At 40.3% G+C, this 14,075-nt stretch overlaps 1 protein-coding gene across 1 annotated transcript in view; it reads right to left on the bottom strand.

Annotated features, from left to right (window-relative positions):
* TNN (tenascin N) overlaps nt 1–14,075 on the bottom strand; it is a 181,234-nt gene that overhangs the window by 136,831 nt on the left and 30,328 nt on the right. The window contains exon 3 of the mRNA XM_078641976.1: nt 296–670. Within this exon, the coding sequence (XP_078498102.1) occupies nt 296–670 (375 nt within the window). The remainder of the gene's footprint in view (nt 1–295; nt 671–14,075) is intronic.

Here is a 14,075-nt window from a genome sequence, read left to right as displayed (position 1 = left end):
GAAGATATACCTAAAAACAAGGATCTGAGCTCTATATCCACTGAACACGGCTTCTTGTCAGTAGATTTGCGAGGGTATTCCATCTGCTTCATTGTTCGTCTGGCTTGTATATCTCTCTCTAGTTCTCTTTCACTTGTTTTCACAAAAACACTCACATACTATTAGATAATTGTGTGTATGTTCCCCGTTATTGATGTTGAAAGTTGAACACACACATAGACAACATGCACACAAAACATCGGCAAAGAATGAAGACTAAACATTTGGTGATCAAGAGGTAGCCAGCATCTCTTACTTGCAGAGCAGTCGAAGCCTGTGAAGCCTTCCTCGCAGAAGCACTCGCCGCCATCGCAGTAGCCGTTCCCGCCACAGTCATTAGGACACCTCAGCTCACTGCAGTCCTCCCCGGTGAAGCCTTCCTTGCATTGGCACTGGCCATTGATGCAGACACCATTCCCACTGCAGCCATTGGGGCACAGCAGCTCCCCACAGGCCTCTCCAGTGAAGGGTTCATCACAGACGCAGACGCCATCCACACAGCGTCCGTGGCCACCACAGTTGTTGGGGCAACTGCGGCGGGAGCAGTCGTCACCCTCCCAGCCTTCGTCACACCGGCAGCCACAGGACTCACGAAGGTATGAGCCATGGCCACTGCACATCGCAGAAAGACCTCCAGAGAAAAACAGAAACTGACAGTCAGAAAGAGTCACAAAAGCAGGGAAAACTATGTAACAAACTCTGAGTGGTACCTTAACAACACACTTGTATGTCCTGCATTACTATATTTTATTGCTAGCTTCAATAAATAATAGGGTGGCCATCCATCAACATCCAAACATTTTACAATATGTCCTGATCTAACATTTCAATTAAGCAACAAAGGTCTCCTCAAAATATACCCAGACTAAGATGTACTAAAGTTTTGTGACATCACATAGTGGCACATTGGCATTTACTTTCCAGTGCAAAAGTTGGCCTATTTTCAATCCTAATATCTTTTTGCAGCGCTTTGTATCGCTTTGCATCAATGGGTGTTATTCGAATGTTAATTGTGCAGATGAGTGCAAACATCGATAAAGTTTTTGTGCAAAGTTTGATCTGCTAGGTTGTGTATAAAAATATCACCTCCTTTATACAGGCGCTGACAAAGAAAAATGTTCTCATGTCTCAAAAATCCATACATTGCATGTGTGCTGAAGTTCATAGCAAACATCCAGTGTGTGAGTGTGTGGGATCTTTCTTTGTTTATCTGGACATAGTAATTTATACTGGATGTCTATGCTTCCAGTACAACTCCTGTGCTACAGAAGACGCACACACCTCTGCATAATGGTGCGAGACGGTACGCCACACAAGGCAGATTTTGAGTCCATCAGCACAGGGGATGATACCCGCAGGCCAATTTTAGTAGAGATGGCTACGAGATGGGTGTCCCCTTGCGCAATGCAGAGTAGAAAATCTGGTTGCTATGTTGAGCGAAACATTAATAAATCTGTCCCTTAAAATTTATATAAAAATGGTTTACTGACTCGTATAAATTCTTCAAATCCCCAGTTCCACAGAATGGTCTTTCTTTTATAATAGTGTTTATATCTATGCAGTTTGGACCTGCATTTATGTGCTGTTAATGCAGAACAATAAACTATCATTGATTATAGGGATTTAGTACAGTGCATTTTCCACAGAGCAGGCTTTTTAAAAGTTTTACATCACTTGTCCCCTCCCACTGATGAACCAACTTCCTCTTCAATATTCCATGTGGTCCATAGGATGTAGATGAAAGCTATCTTATAGTTCATAGTCCATGTTGATAGAATATTCTCACTTTGAGGACTATTTTTCTGGGTACCATTCCTTCAGAGGGTCAATGGAATTTAGTCATTGTCTACCGCTCTCCTCATCAAATGTCTTCTATGGTGACAAAATTGTACAGAGACCATCATTAACCTCTTAACATATATGGGGTCACATTTCCAATTTAACCAAATAGTGGCCATACCTGTGTTTCTCCACAGATGTCATACCTTAGTTGGGAAAAATACTAAAAAACAACTGTGATAACACTCATTTAAAGCGTACCTGTATTCTCAGCGACCTTTTGCCGCCTGTGGCGGCCACAAGTAAGAACTGGCGGAGGGGTGGTGCTGGCTATTCCTGCTTTTGGTGGCTGCAAGAAAGAGAGGGGGGAGGCTGCTGCCTCCAAAACGTATGCCGCCCAGGGTGAACCGCCCCCTATTGCTACACCACTGGTCACATACATGCCTTGCTTATTACTGCCCCTATATAAGTTTACTTCCATTGATGCACTAGAGAGGAGGACAACCTGATGTTAAAGCTGTAGAGATACCTAAAGGCAAATTAGGGTAGTGGTTGTTTTAAGGTCATTTAGGGAGTCTGCCACTCGCAAAGCTGTAGCCTCTGGTAATCCTCAGGGTACTTATGACACCTGTCCTCAGGGACCGGATCAGCTCAACTGGGATTGGGAAGTGCCACAAAGGTATAATTTCAGGAACATGGATCTGGAAAAAATAACCTAACTCCTGGTTTGCGGGGAGTTAGCATGACACTTCAACAACTGGTGAAGAAGTGCTGGCAGCAGAGTATGATCCAGAGGAAAAGCTAGAAAAGGAGGAAGTCGAAAACAAACATATTTCTGGGAGGAGGATGACAGAGAGAAGTAGCCCTGGGGAAAAATCTTTAGGAGAAGATTACAAACTTGTTTTGGGATGCAAGACCATGATTAATTGCGGCTGTGATATGAATGATGATAAAGTGAGCCTATGTTACCCCTTTCTGTCCAAAAGAGGGATTTCGGAAGTCATTTTGATATGGTCTCCCATCTGATTTGGTCAGGAGACTCCACAAAATCATTTATTCTCTCACCCTAGCATGGCTGATCGTTTTTCTAGAACAAGGAACACAAGCAATCTATCTTCCATCTTTCAAATCTGAGTCTTCTTTGAACATCTGCAAGGTACCACATTGCTCCTCACTGAGCCCTACTCTAATGTCTATGTGGCACTCTCAGCCAAGATTGTAAGGGAATACAGATTTGAAATTCTGTCCCATACGGATGATACTCAGCTTGGGATTTCCATCGCTGACTATCAGGAAGTAACTAGATAACGTTTTGTAATCTATATGTGTACTGTTGTGTTCTGAATGCGCCAAAACTGCACAACTTGGGAAAAAATGGACAAAGTTCCCATTGGCAAAGAGATTTGGGGGCCCATGTCAAAGGACGCTTTTTCTATCAGGGACAATAAATTCATGCGTAGTCTTGTAAGGGCCCCAAAAGGTACCCCTCTGGTACCTCTTCAGATGGACCTAAACATAAGAAGAACCGATCATTATACTATTCTCCGGCCATTAATGTTTTGGGTGAGACTTTGGCTGACACCTGAGTTGCTTGAATATAGGAAGGGGCTGGAAGAAATTCTGAACTTAGATGTTTCAAATTCCAATGTCTGGTTGAAACATATTAGAATGTGGTTCACTAAAATAGGGTTATCACATTTCTTCGAGAGCCCTGATAGGTTACCGCCGAATTAAAAAAAACTGTTAAAAAAGGCTTTTTGGGGTTTTATCTGTAACCAAACAACGAGTGGAAATAGGGGTGGGTCTTTAGTTAGTAACTTTCTAAGCTTCAAGGAAGAGCCTCTCTTTGAGTCTTTCCTTCACGAAGTAGAGCCCCCACTTGCAAAAACCCTATACATGAAACTAAAATACGGTAATCTCATGACTAACTCAACTTTGGCACGATGGTCTAGGAAAAACATTGATGACACTCAAAATGTAAAAGAAATCTGCACTATGTGTGAGGGCAATTCTAAGGAGGATGACTTGCACATCCTTTTCTTTTGTGCAGCCTATGTGCAGGCAAGAAGAAAATGGATTAAACCATTATTCAATCTCTTAGGAATAAAATCTTGTATGAGTGCATTTAGAATGATCAAAACGGATACAACACAATATATTGTATTTAGTGCCAGTAGATTCTTATATTCCGTTTATTTTCTCCGCAGGAAAAAATGTTTACAATTGTAAAGCCAAGCGGGGTGCACTTTTGTACTTATAAGTATCATGTTTTAATCTGTAAAAGTAAGTTGACTTGACAGATATGTAGTCGTGTTTTAACATGTCTCTTTTAAATTGTACTTATCATTTTAGATGCAAACTTTTTTTATGTAATGTCTTGTTATGCAAATCTTTAATGGCAATTTAATGCCGAAATAAAGAAATAAAGAATGAACAGTGAACTGTTGGTCCCAAGACCTTGGCTCCTCTCCCAAAAAAGTTGCAAAAAATGTAAGCATATTGATTGAGAACACTCTCAGTTTGAAAAATCTAGTTGGCACAGTCTGTGCCTCCTGTTTTGGAATTTTACAGGCGTTAAGGGAAAATTGTTTATGGATTCCTTTTTGCACTGTTGTAAAACTATCACACAGGCTTGAATCACTAGTTGCATTTCCTTGTTTGCTGCCATTAATGAGACATTGCTACCACATCTCCAAATTTGTACAAAATACACAACTGGACTGGTACGTCAATGTCCTCCTAGAACATCACCAGGACCGCCTCTACATACCATTCACTGGCCACCTATCAGGAAGCGGATAACTTTCAAGCTACTCTGTCACGGGAAACAACCTTTACGCACTACCTTTACATAGCAGTCATTACATCACAACATCCTTTACATCGCATATCATTACAACGCAGCCATTACATTGCATGTCACTACAACGCATGTCATTACAATGCATGTCACTACAATGCAGGCATAACATTGCAAGTCATTACAACGCATACCATTATAATGCATAGTACCCTTAGACTATCCGACACTTACCCTACTGTTGCACTCACTGGAGATAGAATAATACTTTTTACCCCTAAACTATCCAACACTTACTCTGCTGTTGCACTCACTGGAGTTAGAATAGTAATTATTAACCCTATACTATTCAACCCTTACCTTAAATGCAATGTAATGGTATGCATTGTAATGGTATGCGTTGTAAAGGTAGTTTCAGAAAATGCGATGTAATGGCATGCTATGTAAAAGAATGCGTTGTAAAGGATGTTGCGATGTAAAAACTGCGTTGTAAAGGCATGCATTGTAAATTATGCATTGTAACATTATACATTCCTCTGTCACACCCATTGTGCCTTATATGATGGTGGTCCCCATTATCTTTAAGCACTTGTCAGCTTCTATTCACTTCCTAGAAAGCTCAGATCTTCTGACATGGCCTTTGTTGCTTTCCGGCAAATTTACCAGACCCAAAGTGGTTTTAGTTATTTTAGCTACCTGGCCCCATAACACTGGAACTGGCTCCCAATTAAAAATAAATCTGAGAGCATTACTATACTATTTTAAATAAGATAACCTGAACTTCGAGGGAAGATTTGCTTGCCTTTTAGATACGGGATACTCCTTATGGAGATATTGGGTCACACCTTTCACATCAATTTAACATAACATTTTGATCTCTTCAATGGCAGTCAGAGGAAAGTGGTTGGGAGATGTTTATGGCCTGATGGTTTTTTCAGCCCTGGACTTGATAGACATGATAGGAAGTTCCTTATTCTGGAAGAGGCTGCCCAAGAGGGGCATGGCTGAGGTCTGAATCCACCTATGAGGGAGAAGACCTAGAAACAGAGGACCAGGGTGAAAGGGGGGTATATTTTACTGCTAAATTATAGCGAAGTTGTGGAGAAGCCCTAGGATGTGTCTGCTGTATGACCGGTAAAATATTCATGTGTTCATTATGAAAGGGTGATTTGGCTAAAACTCCCTGGACCCATAAGCATTTTAAGATCTTCAATGCCTTTTAATGACGAAAATAATTCTCTGTATTGCTGATTTTCTTCACACTGATTACTCCTCAAGGCCTGTGTGTGCTGTATGCATCCAAAACAACCAAAGATTACTAAAGAAAAAACATACCTAAATTTAGAGATAATGAATATAGCGGCCAAGTTTTCCAGGTCCATGCATGACTATCTGTTCCAGTCATGGTTTCTCCTTTGCATCCTGCGACTTGTATTGCTGGTTTTATAATGTGATAAACAAGTCTACAAGTCCTAGATTACAAAGAAAAAACCTGGACTAGACAAGTGAGTCTCTTGAAAACTTGGTAGGGCAGAATAAAGTACAGATTCTGGTGCTTTTTCTGTGACCATTGTAACATGGATAAAATAATTCCAAGTATTTTTTCTTAAATGTCGTATTGGCCTTTGCTGCCTAGGTCTAATATTACATATGTGCTCTAAAATGCTATCTTAAGTAATTCAATAGACCAATTTTCTACTCTGGGTTTTCCTGTTTTCATAAGCTAAAGAGCGGGTGGAAGAAGTGATAGATTGTTCTAAATTAATTTGACAGAGAAGTGGATAGGAAAAAAGTGTTTCCCTTGGTACTAGAGGTCTACAAACTGTAGTACTATGCATGGTAGGTGGGGCGGGGATTGGGGGGTTGATTGATGATGGGGAGAAGCCCAGGCTCTGGCCAAGAGGAGCATTTAATATGCCTTTGGGGAACACAGACAAACATCATGCTGGAAAACAGTTCTCTAAATTTAGTGAAAGAAAGAGTGGTTTGAGCCATTCTGAAATTGTCAGTCCATAAAGTATTTTGTCTCTCATCCTGGCTGGAATGAGTCAAATTGGGCTCTCCAATTAATCCCTAAATTCTTACTACCTCGTTTGAAAGAAAGGATCACTCTGAATGGTCTGTAAATGACATCTTGTCAATTGTGTATTTCACAACACTTTTATATATATATATATGTGACCAAGAACAACCAGGGTTGTTCGAAACGCGTTGTCCTCGATCGCTTGCTGTGCCTGAATAAAACACCTGAAAGGACTACGGGCTCGTCTGAATTCTTTCTGCTTACCGGAATTCTGCTGGTTTATATATATTTTCGGATTTTCTTCTTGATTAAGATTACCATGTACAGTAATCTTGTGGTCCAATTAATTTCACTAAGATTTTAACTTTTTATACATTCAACAGTGTTATTGTAACATTGACTGTTTAAAAAGAAATTTATTGGATGTTCTGATTTTCACATTTTGCATTATGCACTTTATAATTGACTTAGTCTGTTTTCCCTCTCTATGTGAAAGAAGGGAGGGTCTAAGTTGTTATCATGGTATTTATGGGTGAAACTTTTCCTAATCACGTCATGTGATCAAGACCGGGGAAACTCGGTTGAAACGCGTCATGTTGTGTGAAGGCTGGAATAAAATGCACTGAGAAACTTCAAACCTTGTGGTGGTCCGTTCCTGGTTAGCAGTTCGCCGAAAGGGAATCTTGCTTTCTTTCCTGGATTTGTTTTTCATTCATTCTAACACGCGGTGGCTGTCGGCGTGTTTAACGGACGCTCTCCACGTTGTTGGCTTGTTTATGGCGGCTACTATCGGTTTTCCGATATCTACACTTGACCCGGAAGTGGTATAGCAACAAGCCCCCCAGCAGGCGGAAACGAGGAAGTTCCAGGCGCATCGAGGGTGAAGCGGAAGCCTGTTTGTGAGTGAGCGGTTGGATTACGGCGTCGGAGGACTCCCGGTCCGGTTGTTTGCCAAACAGGTGAGACGCTCGCTCTCACGCGCTTAAGGAGCCCGTATGCCAAATCAAAGTGGGTGTGGAGATTATTAGTGAAAAGTGCGACTCGTTTGTCTCCCAGTAATATTCAACAACCATCTTTGGACATAAGGTGCTGTTCGATTTGCGATTCATTACCAGAATACGAGTCGCATTGACTATTGAACCGTGCCTATATATTTTCATTGCCAAAGAAAACGCTATGGCGTCCACAACTGACATGCTTAGGACCCGAGATGAACGTGCGGATGCAATGTTTGCCGGCATGCCGGTAACTACCGGTGCTAAGCACAAAGTAATATGCAAGCAACAGAAGCAAAGGATGTTAAAAGTTTGTTGAAAAAATTAGAAAAACTCCAAAAAAATGAGATAACCAAGTGGTGGGAGCGAAAATCATTAGAGAAATACAAGGAAGCTGGCAGGGTGCCTAGAGGACTGCGTGTGTTGATTGCCCCCTCGTTCGATAAGCCTAATCCATTAATGCTAAAGGAGTGAGCTACTATTAATCTGGAATGCTCAATGAACATGGTTATAATGCTGGTAAAGTACGCCGAGATTGATAGGTTGGAAATAGCGGCGGAAATTGAAACTTTAATTGGTGAACTTGATGCTCTTGATCAGAAAGAGGCTGTTAAAAAAGGAAGGGAGGAAATACAAAAGCGCCTTGATAAACATGAAAATGTGATTATGAATCGAAAAATCACTAAATTTGCGAGGGATAAACGTGATTACGAAACTGGACGCATTTTCACATTTGCCAAACATTTTGATAATGTGAAAAAACTTGCAATGAATAAAGTCCAACCCCCATTGATATCCATAAATCAAGGCACCATTTCTGACGTTGCATCAAGTTCGGGAACAAGTATACCTTCCAGCAGTAACGATGAGTCAATTCCTAGTGAAAATGAATTACATTTAAACATGCCGGAACCCCAAAGCTTCACTCCCTCGGAAGAGTTGGGGTTCATGATCGAGGATCGTCGTCAAACGCTCAGATCATGGGCGCCCCAGAACCAGCCTCAAAATGCAGCGAGCGCAACAGGAAACGCAAAGAGAGGAGGAAAGCGCGGAGGCTTCCAAAAGAGAAATTGAACATTCAGATTAGCCAACCTAATGATTTGCCTGAAACATCTGTCAATACTGTGATTAATATGACTGAGCTCGAATTAAACACTGCTGAATTGCAGCTCTTGTCGTTGGGACTTTCTTTTTGTCCTAAAAGTAATTTCAAATATGTACAATCACGTATAGACATTTTAAAGTTTATTAGGAAGTTGAAACTTATTAAGTTTCACAAACTTAAGAAGGCAAATGTAAAAGCAACATCTATTATTGCTAGCAGTCAGCCGAGTGCTCGTTTTCAAGTGGCTGATGTAGTGGCATTGCGGACAATTAGTGGTTTGGCAGATGACACAATTGTTGATAATGTGCTTAATACACAAGATGATCTTCTAGCTATGGGTATTTCCACCTCTTCTGCTGCTCTCACTCCATTTCGTCCATCTTCTACATTCATGCCAGTCATGGCGAGGGATGCTATAGATATTTTTGGTGACTGTGTGATCAATGACCTGAAGGCTTTACATAAGAAATGCATTTCTGTAACCAAAAAAAGCCATTTTAGAGAACAACAATATTCCTGCCTGATTGATAAATTGAGTAAAGAAAAAAACATCATAATCAATAAAGCAGATAAAGGCGGGAATATTGTTTTGTGGCCTCGTGATGCATATTTGGAAGAAGCAAACAAACAATTAGGTGATGTTAATTGTTATAAAAAAGTAGCTTTTCCAATTTTGTTAAAAGTAAAGGATCAGATTTTTAAAGAGCTGTCCAAGTGGAAGAGGGAGAGTTTAATTAATAAAGATGAGTATAACTTTCTAAAAACAGAACATCCTATTACTCCTACTTTATATTTACTCCCCAAAGTTCATAAGTTGATTACCCCAGTGCCAGGTCGTCCAATTATCTCAGCACAAGGCAGCCTGCTAGAATCCATGTCTAAATATGTGGATTTTTTTCTCCATGACTATGTTGCTGATTTACCTTCTTTCATTCGTGATACGGGAGATTTTTTGAACAAACTCAAAGATGTGATTTGGGAGGATGGTTACCATTTTTTGGTGATGGATATCTGCTCCCTCTATACAAGTATTGATCATCTGGACGGTTTGAATGCTGTAAAATTCTTTTTGTCAAAAAGGAATATTTGTTATAATGAACATAACAAAATGCTACTCCAGATGACGGAATTATGTTTGACCAACAATTTCTTTATTTTTAATAAGGAATTGTTTCAACAACTAAGAGGGGTGGCCATGGGGGTGTGCTTCTCTCCCAGCTACGCGTGCTTGCACGTGGGCTGGTGGGAGGAGCACGTCCTCAAACACTCCTACAAGAATGATTTCTCTAAGCACGTCATCAAATGGTGGCGATTTATTGATAACGTGTTTGTCATATGGAATGGCTCCAATGAATCAGCCTTAGATTTTGTCAAAAGGATTAACAGTAACTCCCTAAATTTGGAATTTACAGCACAAGTCAGTGATTTGAAGGTAGAATTTTTAGATGTGGAGGTTTTTGTTGATCAAAAAAACATTTGCACTAAATTACATCGCAAAGTAACTGCTGGAAATTCCATTCTTCATGCCAGTAGTGCTCACCCTAGGCACCTCATAAAAAGTATTCCCTACGGTGAGTTTTTACGTATTCAAAGGATTTGCAATAGAAAAGAGGATTTTGACACCTGTTTGAATGAATCATGGAATAGATTTTTAAATAGAGGATACAAGACTAAAGATTTGCAATGGGCACTAGATAAACTAAATTTAGATGGTCCATTGGCAGAAATCAATAGGGATTCTGTTGAACCAACTGTTCAACCTCCGGTAAGGCTTATTACCACGTTTTGTAGTCAGGAGCAGGCCATCATGAAAATTGTCAGTAAACATTGGCCTATTTTACATACTGACATCACCTTATCACCGGAACTTTTGGATCAACCCACTATCACTTTCAGACGAGCACCATCTATGCGTGATGCTCTGGTGAAAACTAATCCTGTAGTGATTGAGAAAAGAAATTGGTTGACTGACAAGAGTGGTTTTGTAAAATGCTACTCTTGTCGCGCATGCAAGTTTGGTTTAAATAAACAGTCTTTTTTGGATCCCTTTTCGGGTTCTTTAAATAAGATCAATGGACACTTCACCTGTAAAACGGATTGTGCGGTATATGTTTTAGAGTGTACTTGTCATCTTTTATACATTGGCAGCACTAAACTCCCTGTTTTTAACAGGGTCCTCCAGCACTTGCGGGCAATCGTGAATTCTGATCCATCTTATCCGGTTGCCCGACATTTTAAACTTGTGCACCAAAATAAATTGGAGGATCTTAAGTACTATGTAATTGACTCCGTACCGAAATCAATAAGAGGTGGTGACAGAGAGAAGAAACTCCGCCAGTTAGAGAGTCACTACATAGTCAGACTCAATACAAAGATACCCAATGGTCTAAATACGGGTGAAGATTTGGTCCATTTTCTATAAATATACCTGCTATATGGGACTTCGATTTGTCCATATATGTGATGTTGGGCTCAACGTCAGACCTGCATCCCTTTTCCAATTCACACTCGGTTTGTCTATCCTTGATATATTAATGGTCTTCTAGTGAATATCGAATGTGTGTGTGTGTGTGTATATATATGAATTTAGGTTTTATATCATGGGTAAATATATTTATTGATATTAATTCATTTTAACTTGAATTTCAGTTTATTGCAAAAAAGAGAATTGCAATAAAATTGACCTAATGACGATCTGGCGGAGGACTTCTAGTTTCTATTTATTATATTTTTTGTAAATACTGGTTGTTTTCAAATAATCAATAATGATCCCACTAAGAAAGCCGTATGTATAATTCAAATGTGTGTATATATATACATGTTCATGTATTAGCTGATCCTTTACTATTATTATTATTGCTATATTTGATCCAGGAGATGAACTTTTTTATATCTTTTTGCTTGGCGCTTATAAGACTTGCTTAATATTGGCATCCCGATGTCATCTGATTTTTAACAACAATGTATGGCTGTAAGTAGCCACATTTCACTATTTGCACTTTGGGTACTTATATACCATGATTAACTATTTTTTGTCATATAAATAATTGTTTATGTGGATCAGAATTTGGGCACTTGCCCCGGATTTTCTTCTTGATTAAGATTACCATGTACAGTAATCTTGTGGTCCAATTAATTTCACTAAGATTTTAACTTTTTATACATTCAACAGTGTTATATATGTGTTATTGTAACATTGACTGTTTAAAAAGAAATTTATTGGATGTTCTGATTTTCACATTTTGCATTATGCACTTTATAATCTTGCTTTCTTTCCTGGATTTGTTTTTCATATATATATATATCAACTGCTTGCGTTCAGGAAACGATAACAATCCTATCTTTCCATGAAAAAACGAAAGGCCGACCCAGTTTTCTGTGCAAAACAACGGGTTTATTCGGCAACCGCCCGCACCTCCAATATATATATATATATACGCACAGTCCTCCCAAGACGTACAACGTAGGGATTTGCGACAGGCGGCGAGGACACCGAGGAGGAGAGGAGACCACGGCGAGGAGGAGGGCAGCCCGGTAAGTGCTGCTTTGCCTACTTCTGATTTGCCACTTCCTGCGGAGCGGAGCAGAGTTCCACTGAATTTTTAGGCAACTCTGTGGAACTCCACGTAGTGGCACTCCGCCGACTCTGCCCTGGTTTATTATATATGTATATATATATATTTATATATATATATATTTCAATTTATCTCCTCGCAAAGCGAAAAAAGAGGTGGGCACTCCAGACAAGGCAAGTGATTTCACTTTCTCCTTATTGCAGAATGTCCGTACTGATGCCTTTCCGCTGATTCCAGCCTTTCTCAAATTGTGTATATATATATATATATATTATATATGACCTAATGGGCAGTCACCAGTAGGTAGTCATAGTTAGGACCTATTTTCTATAGGAAAAGCGATTTTTGACTTGCTTATATCTTTGGCGCCAGTTGATGAATCTTCACAAAATCTTCCCCAAAAAATGTGCTGCTGAAAATGACTATGAATGGGAAGTTTTGGGTTAATATGTCAAGTGGAGGCCGAGAAAAAGGAGGGTTAAAAAAAAGTGTGTTTCCCATGTTAATTCCCATGCGGATTTTGAGCACAACTGCAGGACGAACTGTTGGACAGAATTACACAAAATTTGGCAAGAAAGTAGCTATTGGTCCAGAAAGAGCCCTTTTTTGGTTATTTGGTGTAAAACCATTCAGTACTTTTCAAGATATTTAAAGAAAAAAGAATTTGTTTATCTATCATGAATAGTGACGATTGGATTGAAAGCCAACCCTTCAACCAGAAGATGCCATCAGTGATGTCAGTGACCATGTCACAAGTGATGTAATATGTGAGGTCATAAGAAGTGCATTGCAGAGGCGTAATTTCTAGTTAGCTCAGGTAACTATAACTGCCGAATTCCTATTGGTTTGTGCGAGTGAAATCTGAGCCTAACTATAATTTACCTGTAACCTTTGTTTTTTGCAGTGAATAAATATATATATATATATATATATATATATATATATATATATATATATATATATCCAAACTCTTGCCTCCGTGAAAGAAACAACGAGGGACCCTGTGGTCAGCGCTTCAGGTACGTTTATTTCAACAAAACTTGTATGGCATGACGCGTTTCGGGAAGTCGTCCCTCATCAGATGCCTTCATACCCTGGACTGGCGCTGCATGTAGTTCTGTTTAAAAGTCAAATGCTTCCTTCTCATTGGAGGGGATCGTCGAACTACATGTCCCAGCATCACTCTGTCTGGATGCCGGTACCGCTGCCAGTACTGCAAGCAAAATGTTTGTTTCCTGCGGGCTGTTGTACCTTCATGCACCACCCAACGCCTTCTGTAGCCAGCCAGTGTGTGCGCAATCCGAGGGGCACCGTGGCAGTACTCCGGGCCTCACTGTGAAGTCACAGCCCCATGTAGGTCATAATTGCCCTCACACGTGGCATACAGCAAACCAAGCCCATATCGATCCCTCGATTCACCTCCAAAGTTCGCCACAATTGAGCTTGGGTTGTCAGGGCGGATCTCCTCCATTGCGCTGTGGCCACGCAAATAATATCCAAACTCTTGCCTCCGTGAAAGAAACAGCGAGGGACCCTGTGGGCAGCGCTTCAGGTACGTTTATTTCAACAAAACTTGTATGGCATGACGCGTTTCGGGAAGTCGTCCCTCATCAGATGCCTTCATACCCTGGACTGGCGCTGCATGTAGTTCTGTTTAAAAGTCAAATGCTTCCTTCTCATTGGAGGGGATCGTCGAACTACATGTCCCAGCATCACTCTGTCTGGATGCCGGTACCGCTGCCAGTACTGCAAGCAAAAT

Source organism: Lissotriton helveticus, chromosome 1_1, assembly GCF_964261635.1.
Source record: "Lissotriton helveticus chromosome 1_1, aLisHel1.1, whole genome shotgun sequence".
In the NCBI taxonomy this organism is placed as follows: Eukaryota; Metazoa; Chordata; class Amphibia; order Caudata; family Salamandridae; genus Lissotriton; species Lissotriton helveticus.
The sequence above is the reverse complement of the archived record's forward strand: the minus strand, read 5'-3'. Positions and strand labels throughout refer to the sequence as shown.